Source organism: Parus major, chromosome 13, assembly GCF_001522545.3.
Source record: "Parus major isolate Abel chromosome 13, Parus_major1.1, whole genome shotgun sequence".
Taxonomy (NCBI): Eukaryota; Metazoa; Chordata; class Aves; order Passeriformes; family Paridae; genus Parus; species Parus major.
The window spans coordinates 9,380,671-9,402,257 of record NC_031782.1 but is presented as its reverse complement, the minus strand read 5'-3'; the positions used below and the strand labels follow the sequence as shown (position 1 = coordinate 9,402,257).

Below are 21,587 nucleotides of genomic sequence, written 5' to 3'. Positions count from 1 at the left end.
GCTGCTTCTCATTTCCAGCTTGTCCTCTGCTTGCATGTCATTAGGCATGACACTGTTGACATGTGCATGGCAAGTATGCATATTGCTGCAGAGTTGCCAAGGAAAGGAGAAGAGCTGACAGCCAGCGCCTGGTCGCTCTCTCTGCGGGGTGTTTGCAGCAGATGAGGCAGCTCCTCTCCCCATCCCTGTGGCTGTGATTAGAGGGCACTGAGAACAAATCTCCCAGGCCACCATGGGATGTTCTCCAGTGCCAAGTGTGCCGAAGTGCTGCCCAGCATGGTGTGGGTGTGGCACTGCAGTGTACAGCACACTGGAGGTGTTGACAGAGGGGTTAATGGCTGGGGGGCTTGTTATCAGTACCTGGATCATCATCTCCATTGCACCTCGTTTTTCTCATGGAAAGAGTTACCTTCTGTAGATGGATGGGAACACTGATGCTGTAGGTGCTCTGCTGGGGCTGTCTGTTAGTGCTGGCCCATGGGCTGACTTCAGGGGCAGTGGCTTTGCTTTCCTTCACAGACTCGGCTACCCAGTGTGGTCTCACCCTCTGGCAAGAAACAGAGTATTTTTCTGAGTTGTAGCTCTTTCTTAACCTCCCCTTCTTTTCTTCCAGGATCATCCCCCAGCTGGAGAACTCACTTTCACAGGTTTCACCGAGCAGCCTGCCTGGCTCTGATATTTCAGAAGCTACAAGGACTTACTTGCAAGGAATGAGCCGCTATGACTTGGACGAGCTCGATACCTGCTGGTTGGAACTTGTTAACATGGAGCTTAAGGAGATGGGTGAGCACTGCTGGTTTTTCTTTTCTTTCTGGCACGGGTGTCCCACAGTGGGCATTCAGGCTTTTTGAGTAAGCATGTGGAACTAAAGGCCTTGAAGAAGAAATGTCAGAAATGCTGGTCCTTATTGTTTTGTGTTCCAGGCATCTCTAGATACCACAGCATAACACTGCCTGCATCACTGCTGTTATATCACTGCACATTCTTCAGATCCTCTAGTGGATTTTGGTCGAATCCAACTACCTGAGCTTGGAATTTGACCATTGGCACTAGAGCTTAGCATGGTCTGCTGGGCAAATTTGTTGGCACAGACCCGTGGGTGTGTAGTCCTGCCTGACTGTGGAGGGATTTTCCAGTCCTTGTTAGGGAAGGGTTGCTTCCTTATCTCTGCAGGTAAGAATAAGACCCCAATAAAGCATTCAGCTTATGAGGTCAGCTTGTAGGCTCAAGGGTGCCTACATAAAGGGTTAGTCCTGGTGGCAAAGGCCTTTCAAGAGTGGGAGAAAGGATTTTACCAGGTGCTTGAGCAGATGGGATAGTGCACTGCTGAGCAGCAGGGTTGTGCTGGCTCTCACAGGCATCTGGTTGAGGGCTGCAGCAGGATTCAGGATGAGGTCAGAAAGATACAGTTCTGTGAACTTGCATGGAGCACAAGCGAGCTCAGAAGTTGGCCATGACATTGATTGATCTTGGTTTTGGAAGATCTGTCCTTCTGGTGCACTCATGACTTACAAGGAAGTTTTGTTACCATGCTTTTGAGAAAGTTGTAGAAGCTGCCTTCACAGTTTGTCTGATTATCTGGTATAGTATTATATACACATATATATGCATATTGGATTTCCCATGATCTCAACACTGTGGAGCCTATAGCATCACAGAGAAATCACAAGCCACTTTTGCCCTCATTAGCTGGTCCTGCATTAGCAGCCTCAGCTCTGTCATTAGCTCATGCAGGTTTTGAGGCACTGGCAGCTGCAGTGAAGTCCTTGGGCAGAACAGAGGGTGCTGCTAGATAAAGCCAAGTGTCTCAGTCCTGCTCAAGTACCTTGCAGGGGATCCACTCTTCCTCACCCTGCACAGCTGCTGCTGCTGCTGCATCAAGAAACCACCTTCTACCACACTGGGCATGATTATGACCTCACTGTGCCTTCACTGTATTCCCTGCTACATTTCCCCTGCCATCTCAACCACTGCATGGCCATCAGAAGTGTCTCTGGGCTCCAGAGAAGGGTTGTCTCTATTTCCACTTCCCCTTGTGTGTATTTCATAAGTCTCTAGAAATGAAGTGGGCAGAGATTTGTCTTCTTCAGCTCAGTTGGATTAAACTTGCCTTACTTTATTATTTCTTCAAAGTATTAGGTTTCAAATGCAGTTCAAATCCTGTGGATACAGCTTCAGCCCAATAGATTCTGGTATCTTGCACCCTCCCCCAGTCCTCCCAACTTCTGTAGCAGTGCAAGGGCTAGTACATTTTTTCCAGTGACTTGGAAAGGAAAAGATGTGGCTTTAATTAGTGCCCCATCCCTGATGCTGTGGGGAGCTGGGGGTTTGGCAGGATGGGAGCTGGTGCTCCTGGCTGCAGGACCACGGTCACATCACCCATGGCAGCTGTGGAGGCTGGAAGTCATCGGGCTTCCTTGAGGGGATGCATCTTCCCACCTGTGGAAGTGATGGGGTTTGGGTGCTCATAGAGGAAAGCTGTTGTAGCAAATCTATTACTGCTCAGCTCCTAGGCTGGGCCAGAGCAGGGGCTCTGCTCCCTCTGCTTCCCACATGGGAAAAGCCAGGGTTGGATTTGGGTGCCCTTCACCACCCAAGGCAGAGGATTGCTGCTGCCTGGGCTGGCCCAAAGGCACTCTGTAAATAGCACTTTCTCCTTGACATTAATGACACTGCTAATGACTCGCTGAGATTTCCAAACCTGCTCTGCTAATCTCCAAGATCATTAACATGACTTAACTAGAGAACAGGCAGCTTCTCCTCCCATTCAGAGGAGTCAGGAGTTATCTTCCAGCATTAATTTGGGAGGTAGGCAGAAGTTTAAATTCCTCATGGGTGTTTGGCTGAACTGTTGTCACTGGGCTGTCCAGGGGCACAATATGTCATTCCCAAAATATTTAATGACAAAGAAGGATCCTGATCTCTGACTGGCTCCTGAGGATGTGCAGGGAGGAGAGCTGGAAAACACCTATGAGATCATCCAGCTCGCCTTTCATGGGTCCACTGTAGCACACAGCACATGCCTTTTCCAGTCCTTTTTAGGTCACCCCAGGGATGGAATTTTATCACCAAGATCAGATAAACCTCCAGATAGCTCCAGCTCTCTGCATTCTGCCTGCTGACTCCTCTCCCAATTAAGTGGAATTGCTTCAGAAAGCAAAGGTTTTACATGAAAAGCAAAAGTTTTAAACATAAAGCAGCTTTAAATAGTTTTAAACCCCCCAGTAAGATGCCTCAGTAGCTGTTGTTGTACTCGATGGAAATGTGCTGTTTAAAGAACCTTTTGTGTGCTAGAGATGAAGTCAGTATTTAGGCATGCCCAAGTGTTTTATTTGTTACTGCTGCAATATGAGATTGTAAAAGAAGTGGATCTGAAGAAGACTGAATGAAGCCTGGAGCCAGATTAATGTCCGTGCCACTCCAGGCAGCACAGGGCTGTCCTTTTAGACAGGAGCCATGCCATAAGTCTTCATTTTTATATTAACATTTTATGCTGTATTTTATGATCTCCACTAAATCCGAAGCTATTGTAAGAGTGGAGCTAGGGAGACTTCAAAGACCAAGGCTGAAAGATCCTTTTGCAGTGATCGGCACTTAATAAACATATGGAAAATCCTCAAGAAATTGCTAAAATTGTTGTCGGAATCAATTTTGCTGAAGGCAGAGTCGAAGTTTCTAAGTATTCCCTTGACTTAATCCATATGGTGTATTCTGCTCACATATGCCCACCACAGCTTCTATCTTGGGAGCTGGAGGTGTTCCTGGTATTTTATGGCAGGAACATGCAAAGGTCACATGGATTGCTTTTGAAGCTCCGGGGGGAATTCATCGCTGCATACTTGAGATATGTCTGTGTACTAATGAGATGATACCTCCCTCAGCAGAGGTGAGATTGGTCAAGTAGATGTGAAATACACTGGAGTCAGTGGAGTACCCCGGGCAAGATGTGCTCAGTGGAGCAGAGGCTGCTGTCAGTCCTGCTCCTCATAGAGTGGCTGCTTCCCTCCTTGACACTCCTGGGTGTCACACTCTGAGGCTGCTCCCATTCCACTGCGTCCTTGTGGGATTCTAGGAGCCCCTTTTCCACCCTGAGGCAGCAAGTTGGCACTCCCCAGCAGAGCCCATTTCCAAGCAGCTGCCACCCACCAACCTGTGTCTATGTCCTGCTGTGCAGGGCCACCCCAGGATAGAGTTGTAGAATGGTTTGGTTTGGGAGGGACCTTAAAGCTCATCACATTCCAAACCCCTGCCATGGGCAGGGACACCTTCCACTATCCCAGGTTTCTCCAATCCCATCCAACCTGGCCTTGGACACTTCCAGGAAAGGGACAACCACAGCTTCTCTGGGCAACCTGTGCCAGGGCCTGCCCACCCTTGCAGGGAGGATTTTCTTCCTAATATCCAATCTCACTCTGCCCTGTGTCAGTTTGAAGCTGTTCCCCTCTGTAAAACACCACAAGCCTCTGGAACAGAGCTTATTTAGCTCCTTAGAGATACAGATAATCAATACCACATGTAAATGAATGTATTAATTGTTTGTATGCGATGTATTAATGTATAAATTGTCGGGGCTGGAGATCAGTGGTAGGCTCTTCAGACATTTTGCCTTCACATTTTCAGCACAATCAGTTTTTACATCAAGCCGCTGTTTTGCTGTTTCCATAAATTCCTGGCAGTAATTGCGGTAGTTTCCAGCACTTCTCCAGATTTGCTGCTGATGGGGTGAGGAGGCTTTCATCAGGAGTGCTCTAGGACAGCCCTGTCAGAGCCAAGCATCACTTCAGAGAGGCAGCAGCTTCTAAAGTGGCTTCTGAAACATTTTGTCATCATCTTAAATTCGAGCAATAATTGATATCGGTGGGTGGCAGAAAGGGTGATAATTGGTTCCTGTAAATCTTTTAAGTGCATTAGCAGGCTTTGTTTGTAACAAAATGTCTGGAGGTTTCACTGTGGATGCTCAGTTCACTGTTTGTGTACTGGTCACACTTTACATGCAGGGTCTGTTTATAAATAACATTGATAAAAGATTAATGTACAATTGCTGCATCTTCCAAGGGCTGTGTCTGTAGGTGGTGGGCTGGAGGTGGCTGTGGGACTCGCAGGTGGTCTGCTGTGGTGTTCAGGTGGTTGGCTGTCCCTGCAGGATGCCCAGGGGGGCACTCAGCCCAGGGCAGGCTGGCTGGTGTCCCCATGAGTGCCAAAGCAGGCAAGTTTGAAGTGGCTTGCCTGGGGCGAGCTGGAGGGCACTGAGCTGGAAGGAGATCTCTGGAGTCTGTGGTCCCTGTACCGTGTGTGAACACCCCATCCCTTCAGGGACCTGTCATTCTTTCACCTCAGGTTTTCAAAGATAGTCAGAGACAAGCCTACATCATTTCACAATTGCTTTCCTTTTTTTAATTATAATTTTAAAAAGCAGTAGTTTTGCTTGTTTTTATATATATATATATATTTCCTGAAAAGTAGACTCCCAGGTTTATAGTCTGTGAATGAGTGGATGGCACAGCCTGCAGTCCTGATAGCTGTTTGTTCATGAGCTGTTTCTATCTCCAGGTATTCTCCACGGGGGGAAAGGATTGATTGTTTCAGTAAATTGATATTAGTGGAGCACAGTTCAGTCAGAAATAGGTTTCTGTTTTGTGAAAGGTGGCTCTCCAGCTATTTTTTTCCTCCCCTTGCAATGAGTTGGCTCACACCACGACAAGGAGTAGCTGAGAATTCATTTAGCAGAAGAATATTGCTCCTTCATGCCACATAAATTACGATATTACAGGAATAATTATCAGGGAGGGCGATGTTGTGTAAAGGAATGTGCCTGGTACTTCTCCCAGGCGCGGCGCTGTGGCTGCAGTGCCAGCCCAGTAATCCCAGTTCCTTTGGGGTGGAGTGTTAAAATTCTGTGTTTGAGGTGCTGAATGGGCAGCTGTAAGGGCTGAGCTGTGTGGAGCTGGGCTGGGACCCTTGGGAGCCCCCTGGGATGATGGGGGTGGCTGTGGAGCTGCAGGGGTCGTGGCAGACCCTGATGCAGACACACAGGGAAGACTTTCTTGCTTGGAGCAAAGTTCCTTCTGGTTTTCTTTTCATGAATCAGATCTGGAGACCTGTAGTGCATCATCATCTGTCACCTCTTCTCCTCCGTATCTGAAGCAAGTCCCATTTTCTGGTGCTTCCTTTAGCTGGGAATGTGCTACCCCACAGCATCCTGCCCTGTGCAAAGAGGGGACAGGGCACACATCTGAGGTGCTGTGGGAGGCAGCATTCCCTGGATTACAGCCCTTCCCACTGTGGGGGGATACCGGGGTGTTCCAGGGAGGCCACATCAAAACCCATCATCATTAATGCACTCAGTGTTAATGGGGAAAGGGTGTGGGTGGCCTCCTGGAAGGGTGATGGGACATACTCCTCCTGTGTTGGTGTTTTGAATGTGGCTCCGAATAGCTGGGGATTATATTGGCACAGGATTGAAACCTCACCTCTTCCTGTGTCCCTCCACACAGAAATTCTCAATAAGTTTATGGTTATCACTGCTGTTCTCCGTGGAGGCTCAGGAAAGCTTTGTTTTCTTGCCTAAGACCTTGGCACACCTTAACCAGGTGAAAATACTGTTCTCTTGGTCAGCAGGTAGAGTCTGCTGACCTGATCGTGGTCCCAATGTGGACATCACTGGATTTGTTCATTGTAGCCAAGATCAGTTGTCTGCATCTTTACTTTCCTTCTCTGGGGAGAATAGTAGTGTCACTTGTGCATGTACTCAGGAAGTCTTTTGGTGGAGAAATTTTTGTTTGCTGTTCAGCTGGCCACGATCAATAAATAGAGAGTTTTTGCAGCCAAAAAGATGACAATTTTATGAATGGAGTTTAGTAGCACAAACTTCATATGATACAGAAGGAGATAAATGGAACACAAATGGAAAAAGCACTTCACCCCCAGGCCCCATTGTTTAGAGTTTCATAAACGATTAATCACTTCATCCCCATCAAGTGCAATTGTCAATTCAATAAGCTCCAAGGTATTTGGGATGACGCTTGGCAAATGCATTCCTAATGTAATTACACCTAAATGGAGTGTGAGAGCGCGTGTGTGTGTGCGGGAGGGATGGATCTATATTCCCATGTAATGCTGGAGCAGCTGCATGGCACACAGGCTGGTAAGGGAACCCGCCGAGCTGCTGCTCTCCCTCTGGCTCTGCCTTTCCTCTGGCACAGGAGTTTTGGGGTCAGCGTGAACTTTCTTCCCAGGGTCAAACAGGTGATGGAAAATTCGGGAGGTGGGATGGGTGCTGGTTCTTTCCACTCAAGGTGAAGTGGAACGGTGGCAGTTCTGACCCTGGGCAAGGTCAGGTTCATGATTCCTGTGGAAAACCCCCTCCCTTTCCTTCCTCATGCTGCCTGCAGCTGCCTGCTCTCTGCCTCTCTCCCATGAGCCCAGGGCAGCTCTGGAAAGTGTGTGGGGAAAAGCACTGGGAACACCTTGATCACTGTTTTGCTTTCTGGAGGATCAGAGCCTGAAATGTTGGGAGGAATGGAGTAGCTCCAGACTGGCACTCTGGTGCCTAGGCTCATAGTCACAGATGGGGAGTTGAAACCCTGATCAAGAGGAGGATATTCTTGCTGGACTGGTTTAATACTCACATAAAGTCATGTTGAGCAAGTGCACCTCAGGTGGTGTGTTTGTAAAGGGACTCAATTAAGGCAAAAATAATGCTCTGGCTTTCTCTGTGACATGCATGCAATTAAAGATCAAGGAGGGGTGGCTTTGAGTTGAAAGAGGATCGATTTAGATTACATATTGGGAAGAAATTTTTCCCTGTAAGGGTGGGGAGGCCCTGGCACAGGTTACCCAGAGAAGCTGTGGCTGCACTGTCCCTGGAAGCGTTCAAGGGAACAATTGGATGGGGCTTGGAGCAGCCTGGGATAGTGGAAGCTGCCCCTGCCCAAGGCAGAGGGCTTGGAATGGGAAGATCTTTAAGGTCTTCCATTCCATGTTTCCATGACATCCAACCAGAACTATGCCAAGAGCAAGATGATGGCTCTACCCCAGCCCTGGTGCTCAGAACTCACTGTGCTAGTGCGGGATGCTTCACATTGCAGAGCTCCAGAGGCGCAGGCAGCCTGTGCCAGCCTGGGGCTGAGATCCCGCGCCCATTGCCGGGGCAATGGAATCAAACAGGTATCAGCAGGTTCCTTGGCATGTTGCAGCACAGCAGCCCCAGCTCTTGAAAGGGCTGTGATAGGGAACAGTGTTGTCTGTCTTAGATGGTATCTCAGACTCGACATAGACGTGTAAAATGCCAGGCTGGATGTTTGCAGAGACTTGTCAAGCCAAGGGAAATTGTGCCAGTGAAACATTGGGGAAGAGCTTAAAAAGACAGACAATGGTGTGTTTGCTTGCCGAGCTCGCCTACGTGATGCTTTCCCCCTTGACAGAGTTTCTTCAGTTGATCAGTGGCTATGGGGGGAAAGATGCAGCCTTTGCCAGCCCCATCCAGCCAGAGGTGCTGGGACCCCTGCAACCCCATCCTTGGGGGCTTTAGAGCAGCCCAGTGTTCAGCCCAGAGCAGGGACACCACACTGTGGCTTGACACATGACCAGGATACCAAATTTTTCACTGAACAGTTAGTTAGGAGCTGTTCCTTATGGGTTCTTCCTCAAGCCTTTTTTCTCTGTCTCTGCTCATAAATGAGGTATTTTCTTCCATTGCTTTGCATCAAGGAGGGGGACAGCAGTTTGGGTCAGGTTCCTCCACTGTCTGGCCAGTGTGTGGATATTCACACTAATGAACTACAAAGTCTAATTGTTTTGTATTGCATCCTGCTGGTACTTCTGTTGTCTCCGTGCCTTCTCCTCTGATGACATAGTGCTCGTTGGGAGGCAGGGTGTGATGGGAGCTTAACTCTGCCTCTAACCCTTCATGGAGAACCTCACTCCTGCTCCTGACAGATTTTTCTCCTTGCCTGGAGTGACCTCACATTTCATTTGTGGCAGCAGGATCTCTGTGCACAGGTGGGAGGCAGCACTTCTGGGACCAGCCTTCAGTGTGGCACCATTTGGGGCTGCTGAGCTCCTGGCAGCAGCATGCCCCACCTAAAGGCAGCTGGGTATCCCACTCCTAGAGGTTGCTGCACTAAGAAACCCCTCCTGGTTATTAACCTTGTATTCCTGGTTGTCTCTGTGGAGAAAGCTCTGGTAAAGCATCTCTGCCACCTCTCTCCATTAAAGATCCTGGTATGGGGGGAATAAAAGACCCACCTGGGTCTGACCTCCTGATTTCACTAAACCCAAACACAAAAAAACCCCTCATATATCCTCAGTTTCTGCCTTTGGCTTCAGTTTTACATTTCCGTTTAATTGGCCATAAAATGGTCAATTTTCAGTCTTAACAATTAAAGCACTGATTTTGTGTTGCCAAAGCTTGTCTGAGCCCTCACTGTGGAAAGCATCTTTGCAAAACTTGTTTCCTTGAACATTTAAACTGTCAGCCCCAATTATCCGCATTGCTTCAGCTGAATGGGTTTCCTTCCTCTCAGCCAGCAGCAATATTTTGTTACTGTCTATGAAACATAGACTGCATCCCAAGTTAGGAGCAGCCGTTTTCCGAATCGCCGCTTTTACCGTTGCTGTGGATTTGCCTCTTGAGTTGCCATCTGAAATGCTCAGCCCCTGGCAAAACGCTCCCTGAAGGTGGGTGGGCGCCTGTGCCGGAGCTGCATCGGTGGCTTTGCCTTCATGCTCTGCCTTCTGCCTTGCAGAAAAGCCTGAGCTGGATGAGATCACCCTGGAGCGAGTGCTGGAGGAGCTGGAGACCATGTGCTACGAGAACATGAATATCGCCATCGAGACCGAGGAGGGCTTGGGCATCGAGTACGACGAGGATGTGGTGTGTGACGTGTGCCGCTCGCCAGAGGGGGAGGATGGCAATGAGATGGTGTTTTGTGACAAGTGCAACGTCTGCGTGCACCAGGTGAGCCCCTGAGGGCGGGGTGGCAGCGCTTGGCTCTGCTCATCACCCTCGGGTACCCTCCTCCTCTGGCTTCCTCCCATCCCCACCCATCCCTTCCTCTGGGCTGCTGGATCCTCTGAGCTTTCCTCGTGGATCCCAAGTGCAGCTCCAGACGTGTGGGGATAGCAGTGGGGTCTTGGATAGCTAGCAGACAGCAAACCTGCTTTTCTTACCTTTTTAGCCCCAACCATCTATAAGTGCCCACAGAAACACACAACCAGAAGTTGAAGTGTCCCTTCCTCCTTATTCTCTGGTCTCTGTGATATTTTATGTCTCCCTCATCCTTTAATATGCTTACTTCTCTTTACTGCATTTATTATCCATTGGGAACTTCAGCACCCTCAGGTGACCAGAGGTGTGTGTAAGACTTGGTGGCTGGGTGGGATGTGGGTCTGCAGTCCTGTGTTTGCACAGACCCCCCCAGCTTCCTCCTCATCCTCTGCTTTATCTGGGGAGTGGTTGGACCTTCCAGCTCCAGCACTGCAGTCTCACATGGCGAGGTTTCTGTCCTAGCTTCCCCACCGGGTGAGCGTGGGATTTCATTTTATTTTGCTGCCTGGAGGAAAATAAATTTTATTTTTAGAATTGAATGCAAATGCTTCAGGCTCTTGCTGGGGGGAGTCTATGGGCCTCCTGCTTTTGGGGAAACCTTGACAAGGGGAAGGCAGCCACATGAGAGTGTCCTGGGTCCCTTGTGGACCCAGGGAGGTTTTACTGGCCGTGCTTCAAGGGGAAGCGCTGTGTGGTGATGGGATGGCAGTAGCAGCACCTGGGCTTCAGCCTCTGTGTGAACGGTTTTGGGTTTTTTTAGTTCTAACAAGAGCCATTTGCTCATCTTTTGGGCAGCTTTTCCATCAGTGCTTCCTGGAGGTGGGAGAGCACTGGAAATATCTGTAGGAGGTGGGTGTTTTGAATGGTTTCCATCAGTGAATCAGATTCCACAAAATACCAGAATGATTCAGGGTTGTGTTCAGGGTATTTTTTATGTCTTGGGTTCTTTTTTAACAAGCCCAAGTGGCAATGTCAGGCTGTGAGCTGGCATGAGCCACAGCAGGGACTCAGGGGGAGCTGTGGCACTGTGTGTTCTCCACTTCAAGCAGCAGCCCCACTGCTGCAGACGGGGACACAGCAGTCTGGATTTCAAGGCTGTTGAAGGAAAAGAGGGATTTTCAGTTGTTTGCAGGGAGTAAAGTCCAGCCCTAAGCCCTATGCCAGCCCATAAGATGCCCATGATTTAATCTCTGCCCCGATTTACACCCTAAGCCTCAAAGTCCAGAGGCACAGTGCAGGGTGTTACGTGGCATCGTGGTTATCTAACCTGCACCGTGCCTTTGCCAGCACCACATCCCAAAACCTGCTGGGAATGATGCTTTCCTGCGAGCATATGGGTGCTGGTGCCATGGGCTTCACCAGAGCCATGCCTTGTCCTCCTGCATGCCATCAGCAAGGGGCTCAAGACACTCAGTGGTGGGTCATGGTGCCAGGTGATATCGTTGTGCTCACTCCATATGCATAACACAGGCCATGAGACTTGCTATTAATTCCTAAAGTCAAGCTTTTAGAAAGCACATGCAGTTGTCCTTTTAAAATTGTCAGCGAGGTGGAACTGTGTTACCCGCTGCTAAATCACAGTTCATTGCTCTCACAGTGACAACATCACATTTCTGTTTAGCATGGGAATGATCCACCTTCAGTTTCCAGCCACCATGCCATGGGCCTGTCATCACTGAATTCCCTTTCCCTGGTGTGGGCACATGGCTGAACCTGCCCTCTTTTCCATGGACCACACCAAGCTTGTCTATGGCTTGGCATCCTCCCTGGATTTTTGGCATCTTGTTCTCAGTGATGTTGCACCCCAGATAGATGCAGCAATAAAAATAGCTGTGCTGCTCCTACTCAGCATTCCTCTGGCTTCATGTTTCTGGAGCACCTTCTGCCTCTGGTGCTGCACTTGGAGGAGTGTGTTCAGCTGATAATGCACCTTGTTTCTAGAGCTGTACCTTGTCTGGGACAGAAGCCCTGTATTTTCTTCTCAGGAGCAGAATTGCACCTTCAGCTGCTCTAAAATCACTAGAAATAAATAACCAAGATCTAAGAGTCTGCTAGAGATGGGCACCTGGTCATAATTCCTGCTTTCCCCTGGATTTTGAGATGAGTCTGCCAGTTCATTCTGCTGCTAGTACATATCAGGCTGATTCTTGACTGGTACTAAATCACATGTTTTATAAAACATGTTCCAGAAATGATTTATCTGTCAGATTTGGAGGCACTATGAAACACAGTAAGTCTCCTTTGAACTGTGTAGACTTGAAGCAATAATATTTCCTCTCTTAATTCCTTGTTATCCCAATAATCTGTTCACAAAGTGGCTTTTTCCACTTGGAAACCACTATCAGTCCATTTGTGATTTGGGGCAACCTAAAATCATGTTGTAGTCTGTTCTGAGCCAGTGAAGACTGATGGCTGACTTTTGCCATGCTCACACATCTCCATGTGCCCCCTCTGTTCCAGTTTCCCATCCACAGCACTGTCACTTGCAGTGACAATGACCTGCAGCAGCAGGAGAAAAAGCTATTCTTTTTGGGGGGTAAACTTCAAGAAGTGGAGCTGATGAATGCCCAGGCTCAATTTGCAGCCACCAGTGCTGGGAGTCCATGTCATCACTGGCTGCTTACCTTCTGTAGGGATGTCAGAGCAGCCAGATGTAGAATTAATTACATCTCCTCACTTTAAATAGGGACACAGCCCTGTGTTAGTGCCCAAGGCAGTGTGTCGCCCTCTGAAAACCCTTTAAGTGGGAGTTATCAGGACCTGACAGTTAAAAACTGTCCAGTTTTAGTAGTAGCTGTTTAATACAGTCATAAATTATGGTTGAAGTGGAAAGTATTTATCATTATGTGATATGGCTTATCATTTGGCTCTTCCCCAAGTACAGAAGAGAAATATTTATGAAACACTGTGGCTTCTCGGTGTCCTGTGTTACCACAGCAGGTCAGGGAGCTCCACGGGCAGCCCAGGTCTTTCAGTTCTCTCTTGGCTGGAGACTTGTCTGTGCCCCCTTTATATGTGTCATCCTTAAGACTTACTATCCTTTTTGGTTCCTCCCATCTCATTTACATTCATGACTCTTGGCTTCCCTTTTTTACCTTTCTGTAGTTATTTTTGCTTCCCCTTTGGGCTGTGCTGGGCCTGTAACCAGTGTGGTCGACTTTCTCAATCATGGGCTTGTGGCTTTTCAGCCCTCAGTGACCTCAGAAGATTTCTCTGCATAGCATTTCTTACTTTTCCAAGTCATTGTGGGTCAGGAACGGGCAGGATATGAGCGGGCAGATGTCTGCACCACAGAGCTGCTGCTGGTGGAGGCTCTGCCCCGCCAAGCCTGGAGCCAGGCAGGTGCTTGGAAGAGGCACAGCACCTTTTTATACTTAGCTTTTAATTAAAACCCAGGACACACTGATCCACCATGAGCATGCATGTGAAAACAAGGAAGGCAGTAAGGAAGGACTTCAGCTCCCTGTCCGTGCTGTGTCGAGTCTGCAGTTTGTTGGGATGCAGTAGCAGTGAGAAAGGTGGGAGTGATGGAGGCAGTCTGGGAGGATGTCCATCCTGGGCTGCTGGGTTAACCCTCGTCCCTCATGTCTCCACAGGCGTGCTATGGCATCCTGAAGGTCCCCATTGGGAGCTGGCTGTGCCGGACCTGCGCCCTCGGTGTTCAGCCCAAGTGTCTGCTGTGCCCCAAGAGGGGGGGAGCGCTCAAACCCACCCGGAGCGGGACGAAATGGGTCCACGTTAGCTGTGCCTTATGGATACCTGAAGTAAGACATTTTCCAGCCTCCTCCTGACACATGGGTGGGCACAGTCCTGGTTTCAGGTCTTGGCCCAAGGGTGTTCGTTAACAGCGTAAATAACAAATACAGTTTGGCTTATCAAGCTATGCCAGGCAGTTTTCACGCCGTGTGTTTAATTGGCAGCCAAGGGGCACCCTGTTAAGGGAGGGCAGGGAATTGGAGTGCAAAGCCACAGAGGTGGGGAACATACCTTTGAGCAGAGTAAAGCTAATTTCATATGCCCATCTGAGATACACCTCAGATGAGGAATTAATGTAGGGGAAAAGCCAACATAAATTTTTCCTTCTGTGTCATCCAGATTTGTTTCTGGTTTTGGGTTTTTTCCCAAATTACAACTGACCCTGAAGAATAAGAAATGTAATCCATCCTTCATTCAGACTGCCACAGACACCCCTTGGAGGAAATTTGGGACCGTAGCTGATATTTACAACTCGTCTTCTATCTTGTTGCCAGGTTAGCATTGGATGTCCTGAAAAGATGGAACCCATTACGAAGATCTCACATATCCCAGCAAGCAGATGGGCTTTGTCCTGCAGCCTCTGCAAGGAGTGCACTGGGACATGCATTCAGGTATGTAACTTGGCACTGAGGAAACTCTGACCTCGGGGATTGTGCCTGTATCAGCCACTGGAGTCTTGAGATGCTGAAGGACATGGTCTGAATGACTCTTATTTCTGTTCTGAGCAAACTTAATGACAAGAGCCTGTCAGGCATCATCAGATGTTGTTTGCAATCATTTAATGCACTGAGTGCTAGAACTCTAGATTAACTTTCTTTGCATAACACGGTGGTGTTGCTGTAGTGACACTAATTACTGGGACTGCAAATGACCTTGGTTTAGATCAGAAGCCTCCAGGAGAAGGGCTTTTTAAGGCTGCCAGGAAAGTGAGATGCTCATGGGATATATAGCACAAGTATTTCACAGAACTGAGGGGGGTCAGCCTTTCAGTTTTGGGGAAATCAGGGTGCACAAGGGTTGGATAGTCCTCACTGACTTGCTGCCTCAGAAAATAAAGTACTTACCATGTATGACATTTCCACATTTTCTATTTTGCCACACCTAAGGAAACCACTGCAGATACCTGATTGCCTGCCCTCCCCACAACAGGAGAGACAGACATTCTCTTTTCAGATAGAAAGCAGGATTCTCCAGGTTTTTCTATGACAAAAGTGGGACATAGCTTCCCACACCACGATCTCTGTTCTTGGGGAGCAGAGCAGAAGCTCCCATACAAAATGCAGCACTCTTGTCGTGAGGGCATTTGGGGAGCCCTGCTGAACCCCATGATTCCCCCTCCTTCCACCTGCTTGGCCAGTGTGATGTCCTGGTGGTCCCAAAGCCATTAAGCTTTGTAAAATTGAGAGAAATTTAGGGATGTGTCCTGATCCCAAGTGATGAGCTTCAGTACCTCAGCAAGAGCTGCACGGTGGAGGTCGGTGTTCGCAGCAGTGACCGTGGACCAGGAGCTGCTGGCTGGTGGCAGAAGGACAGCAGGGATAGGAGCTCTGCAGGCTCTGCTGTATTTGTGCTGTTGTCTTGGGTTTAATACTTTAAAGGCAGCTATTTAAAAGTAATCCCCATAGTTTGAAATGAAATCTCACAATACTTCTTTAAATCTGTCACATTGACTCATTTTTTTTTGATGGCTCTGGGTGCTTATTCACCCTGCCAGATGGAGATACTGTGTCAGAATGGCAACTGCTTTCAAAGAACAGAGCAGCAGGGAAGGAAGCAAACAGGCTTGGCAGCATCAAAAAGAATTCAGTGTCTCTCAGGCTTCATCCTCTTAGTGCCATCATGACATGGGAGCTGTGAGATCCCGGGGACTGAATGGATTTGCATTAAAGGTCACCTGAGATGGAACAGGAGCCTTGCTGTCCTGGAAGCTTATGGTTTATAAGTCTTCATGAGATTGCCACTGGGGCATTTACTGAGGCCACCCTGCTGTGTGCAGGATGGTTTTGATTCAAGGAAAAGGGGGAGAAGTGAAAAAAAAAACCAGCCAGTACCTTTATTTAAGGATTTATGGGGTAAATTAACACCCATAGGTAAATAAATACGCTCTGTACTCATCCATGGTACAGAGCTCTGTTTCAAAAACTTATGTTTATGGAGCATATTTTATGGAGCATATTTTTGCTAGAACCTGTTTATACAGGTGGGATCTACCCTTGTCAGCATTTTGGGTTTGTGACCCAGCTCTGAAAGGAGGATGTTGTTTTCTGCAAAAGCACTGGATGTTTGCGCCTGGCAGCAATAATCAGGTGCTGGAGGTGGGCAGGTCTGCAGGAGGAAGGAAGTTGCTTCCAGGAGGGGGTTTTCCAAGAGGGTTTTATGAGGCAGAAATCTGGGAGGTGGGCTGGAGGAGTAGAAGACAGTCATCCCAGCAGGGCATCTCAGAGGCAGCACTGCAGCTTGAGAAAGCACCCACCTCAGCCACATTTGCAGAGACACACACTGCAAATCTTTGTAGGGACCTCTGTGTGTGGGGGTGTTTTTCCCCATCCAAATTTGACCATCAAGAGGGAAAGAAACTCAGAAAAGCCTAAGGAAGGGCTCCCCACTGCTGTCCATGTCTTTGCCCTTGCTGCTGCATGTAACTCAACCCCTGCTTTTTGGTGCAGAGCTGTGAGCCTGATGTAACTTGGTGTGACTGTAACCAAGCCTAAACTGCCTGATGCTGTGCAGAGATGCAGCTTTGGAGACACCCTTTGCCTGACTCCTGTTAAGGGGAAGTCATTACTTCATGGTGGTTCTTGTGGTCAGACATCAGGAGATGCCAGACAGCTCAGAATGCAGGAGGAATTTTCTTGTTTGCATTTCTGAGATGGAAAAGAGAGTGCCAGGAGCCAGGCTCTGGTGCAGCCTGAGTCCTGACCATGCTTTTTTCGGACTCCACTCCCTCCTCCTCACGTGTCAGTGACTGGAAGAGCTCATCGAGGCAGCACAGAACGCCAGGGCTCTCTTGGTTGCTGGCAAGCTTCTCCAAAGGGCACAATCTTCTGCTGTCCTCATCTTCCAGCTTTCTTTTTGTTGTCATATTTTGCCCTTGGGAATGTCCTCCATCACTCCCCCATTCATCATCACTTCTCTGCTCACTGCCACCCACTCCCATTAAGCAAGCAGTGCCACTCATGCTCATCCACTGGGATAACTGGTGGTTCCCCAAGCTGTCTTCTGCCTGTGGTCCTGAAAAGGCAGTGTGTGGCTTCAGGGATAAGAGCAGAGTGTGTTGCCCATGCTGCCCCAGTCCCATCCCCAGTCCCATCTTTTGCCCTGCATACTCTGAGGAGTCTGTGAGGCTGAAATTGCCTAAAAATTGAAATCAGTTAAGCTCTACCAGGCTCCAGACCATATGTGGTCACAAAAAATCACATGGTAGTTTTTTAAGGATGCAGAAGTGTTGTGTCTGATGGCTTGGCCAGTGTTCAGCACCGGTAATTAATTTTTCCTTCCTGAGCTCCCTCTCAGGTCTGTTGGAGGAGCCACTTCCTTCCCCTCAGACCCAAACTGCAGTGGAGCACCACTGCAAGCAGCTAAACTTCTGTTTGAATGTCCTTGGCAACTAAAATCACCTCTCTGTTTCTTTCCATTAAGAATGATTTTAGAACTAATTAAGAGCCCATGTTTAATCTCTGGAGCAGTTTTCTCTCAGAATTTTGTTTGGGAATGGATTTGCCTGGATAAGCAAAGTGTGCTGAAATCCTTGAATGAAAGGTGCTGTAAGATAATGAAGCACAATCGATAACAAAGTGGGTACTGCTCCCATCTTTTGAGCCTGGTTTATTCTGTGTGGCAGATCCCTCCCTCCCGCCACAAGTGGCTCCATTCCAGTGCCATTCTGGGATGGATCAATATATTTTTATTGTTAGCTTGTCCAGAGTCCCTCAGTGGCTGTGGTTGACCAGGTATCTTTGTCACCCTGTCGGCTGAGCTGCCTAATTATTTTCTGTTTGCATTTTGGGCACGGTTTCTGACAAGTGTTGCTTGCCATCTGTTGGAGTAGAGAGATCCAGGATGAGTGTCACTGGATTTGCTTTATTCCTAAGGTGGAGTGATGGTCATTCCTGTTAACAGGACTCTGTCCTGGCAGAAGACATGGGCGTGTTGTTAATGCTGTTTTTAGCACTGATGGCAGAAACAGAAGGGAAAGGGACAGCACTGTGTGCACTTTAAAAGCCAGTGTGTGATATACTGCCTGCCTTGAGTAAATCTGGAAGCTGCAGTTCAGGCTGGGCTCCCTCTGTCCCTCCTACGTTGCCAAAAATAAATACTTGAGAATGGAGCTGGTGCTTCAGCTACACGTGTGGCTGTGACAGGGCTTGTCCCAGGGGATGGCCAGGGTAGCAGGGCAGGCACCCTGTGCCCACTGTGCTGCTGAGTGCCCTGGGCTGGCACAGGGAGCATCAGTGGGTGCCTCACAGTGCCAGGCTCCAAGCCAGTGCCAGCAGCACAGCATAAGGAGTTGAGTTTTGCAAGTTACCAGACATTTTTGTGAACAATTTCAGACTGAAATTAGGACCAAATGGCCATTTTTAAACAGGATAAACACGGTGTTGGAGTTCATAATCCACTTGCTTGTGGTGCCTGCAGGAGTTAGTGCCCAGCATTGCTGCTCAGAGCCATGCTGATACATCCAGCTCTTCCCACTGCTCTCTGAGGCTTTGCAGTAGGGCCTGGAGAGCTCTGGAAGTGAAGGATTTGGACAATGCTTGCCCATGCTTTTCTTGGTCCTGGCAGCTTCTTGAGCACCAGCAGACTAATAAAAAAAGTCAAAGGAAAATATCTAAAAACAGCAATGTCAAAAGTTCACCCCTGAGTGCCTGGGCAGGATTCAGGGCTGATGGATGGGATGATGATAAAAAGCTGTAAAACTTCTGTTCCTCAACTCCTACCAGAATATATTTTTCTTTTTGAGAATTAAGGTGTAGCAGAGCTCCAGTAGAACTAAATGGTTTGTCATCAACATTTAGGAAATTTCACATGCCTCCACCTGGTCATTCAGGCCACAAGTGCATCTTCATCGCCCACAAGAGCAATTCTTCCATTAATGCCAAAGTAGTGCCTACAGTAATAGCCCACTTAAAATGTCTCATTATTGCAGTTTAACTGGTCATTAGCAGCTGGAATAGACTGATTTCTTATGGGTTATGGTTGAAATAATTACCTTACACTTTGAGCCATTAAAAACAGTTAATGAGTAGAGGGGGAGAAGGTGCTGACATGGACACAGGCATAGTGCTGGCTGGTGGGAGTTCCTCTGTGGGACACCAGGCTGAGATTTCTTGCCTGTGGGATTCAAAGTAATTTAAGCCTGAAGTAAGTCAGGGAAATCATTAAAAAAATCGATCTGATTTAACTTTGACAACATTGTAGCCACTGTACAAGTTCTAAAGCATTCATTTTGTGATGTTTTGCTCCAGTTGCATTTTTCTTTCTTTTTTAAATGGAGCGAGTTGGTGGCTGTGTAATTTCCTGAGGAGGAAGGCGTTTAGGAGCATTGGCTGCTTAGATCCCATGTTCACTCCTAAACCTTGCCATGTTCTATGTGCTTCTAGCAAAAATGGCATATTGGCTTTAGATGTAGTAACAGAGGGGGAATAGCTTGAGGGTGAAATACAGGTGAGCATTTCTCCATCAGGAGAAATCCACTGACAGTCCTGATCACCCCACTGGCCTGTGCTGTTCTTTGGCTTTTGACATGTCTCATTGGAAGAACTGTTGGAAGCTTCTGGTTATGGTAGGTGAGAGATGAGCAGGGCCCATGACAGAGGTGGATTAAAGAAGGTCAGGTGGCAAAATGCCACCTCTTGAACCCTGGGGCTCTTCTGCTTGTGTTTGTGGTGTTGGGCCCCTGGGTCTCTGAGACTGGGGCAGTGAAGATGTTCCTCCATCAGGAACTCCTGTTGTGGAGCATCCATCACTTCATGGCAGGTGTCACCCTGATGGTCTCCCTGGGTTTGTGGCAGGTCCTTGTCACCTGTTTTGTTGGTGAGTGTCCCCTCAGTGATGGTGCCTTGCCCTGGCCCTGAACCCTGTCCTTGTCCTGCAGTGCTCCATGCCAGCCTGTGTCACCGCATTCCACGTCACCTGCGCCTTCGACCACAACCTCGACATGCGGACTATCCTTGCAGACAATGATGAAGTGAAGTTCAAGTCCTTCTGCCTTGAGCACAGCACTGGGGCCACCAAGTTGCCTGAGGAGACACGGACAGAGCCCGACCAAGCCCAGCTGGACTTGGAGAAGGTCACGCTGCGGAAGCAGAAGCTCCAGCAGCTGGAGGAGGACTTCTATGAGCTCGTGAAACCTTCAGAGGTGGCAGAGAATCTTGACTTAAGTGAATCTCTGGTGGATTTTGTCTACCAGTACTGGAAACTGAAGAGGAAAGCAAACTCCAACAAACCGCTGCTGACACCAAAAACGGATGAAGTGGACAACTTGGCTCAGCAAGAGCAGGATGTTCTCTACCGACGCTTAAAGCTCTTCATGCACCTCAGGCAAGACCTGGAGAGGGTGAGTACAGCTTCTCCTTCAGCTGTGTGTCCATGTGCTCCATCAGGGCTGCTGGCACCCACAGACAGCAAAGCCCAGTCTGACTCCCCTGACAGTTTGGTTCTTTGATCCTCATTCAGAAGCGTAGCAGTGCTCGGTGTGTGTACATCATCCCTGCCAAAACACTGACACTGATGGAATAAGTTAGTATTGGTCTCAGCTGGGGGTTCAGAAAGAAAAAATGTCTGCAGGGAGAGGTGCCTTGGCAGGGCTGGGTGGATGGGGGGCAGATGATGCTGCAGCTTATGTCCACTATTCCTAAGTAGTTTCAAACCACAAAATTATCCTGTGCTGCCCCTCAGATGCTTTGCAGCAGCAAATCTTGGGAACACACTGTTATTTACTTCTATTAAGCATCAAAGATGTGTGAAAGGCAGAGTGAGAGCAGGCCTGGTGGGACTGGGCATCCCCTGCTCTGCTGCAGCCAAAAGTGGGTCAGCTCCTCAGGGAGCTGCTGGTGGAGGCAGAGCTGGGCCAGAGGATGCAGATGGAGGATGCAGGCACCTGCAGCTCCCAGTGGTGCAGGACATCCTTGAATCCCCCCAACCACAGCAGAGGAAGCAGCAGCCTCCAGAGCAGCTTTCTGGGTGCCACCATTAGTGGGTCTCCAGCAACAGGCTGCATCTGCCTGATCTGAGGGTGACAAGTTCAACTCACTTTTTCCCCTCATCTGCTCTATATTGTAAATCTAAGCCAGGCTCCTTTTCCTCCTGCTGCTTCCTCTTGTTCCCAGCTTGGCTTTTCCAGCTGCACTGAACCACCATGCATCCCTGGGTACCATCTTTGCTCACAGCAGCTTCTCTTTGATTTCTTTGTGTCAAAACTATGTGTTTTACCAGATTTCTCGTTTTCCAGAGTCGCCTCCAGGCTTTGTGGGGTGTGCCCATCAGCATTCAGCCTCTGCTTAGCAGCTCCCTGCCAGGTTTCACTGCCTGGCCCTGGAAGAGCTGTTTGTTTGTTCTACTTCCAAGAGTGGAACAATAAACACCAGCTGGATCAAAGTCCAGTGCTCAGATGGGTGATATGGATTTAAACCCAATTGTGGCCAGAGCATCCCAGGTATCTGGTCCTGCACCTGGCAGGTCACAGCCCCCCTGTTTCACTTGCAAATAGTGAGGAATCACATGAAATTGGGATCAGAGATGGAAGCCTCTGAAGGTTTTCAGAGGGTGTCCACAGGATGTCATG

The 21,587-nt window shown here is 48.6% G+C and overlaps 1 protein-coding gene across 2 annotated transcripts in view; it reads left to right on the top strand.

The window, feature by feature from the left end:
- JADE2 (jade family PHD finger 2) overlaps nt 1-21,587 on the top strand; it is a 69,071-nt gene that overhangs the window by 34,288 nt on the left and 13,196 nt on the right. For both annotated transcript variants that reach the window (XM_015641911.2, XM_015641910.2), the window contains exons 5-9: nt 614-783; nt 9,747-9,958; nt 13,645-13,812; nt 14,299-14,415; nt 19,899-20,360. In XM_015641911.2, the coding sequence (XP_015497397.1) occupies nt 614-783; nt 9,747-9,958; nt 13,645-13,812; nt 14,299-14,415; nt 19,899-20,360 (1,129 nt within the window). The remainder of the gene's footprint in view (nt 1-613; nt 784-9,746; nt 9,959-13,644; nt 13,813-14,298; nt 14,416-19,898; nt 20,361-21,587) is intronic.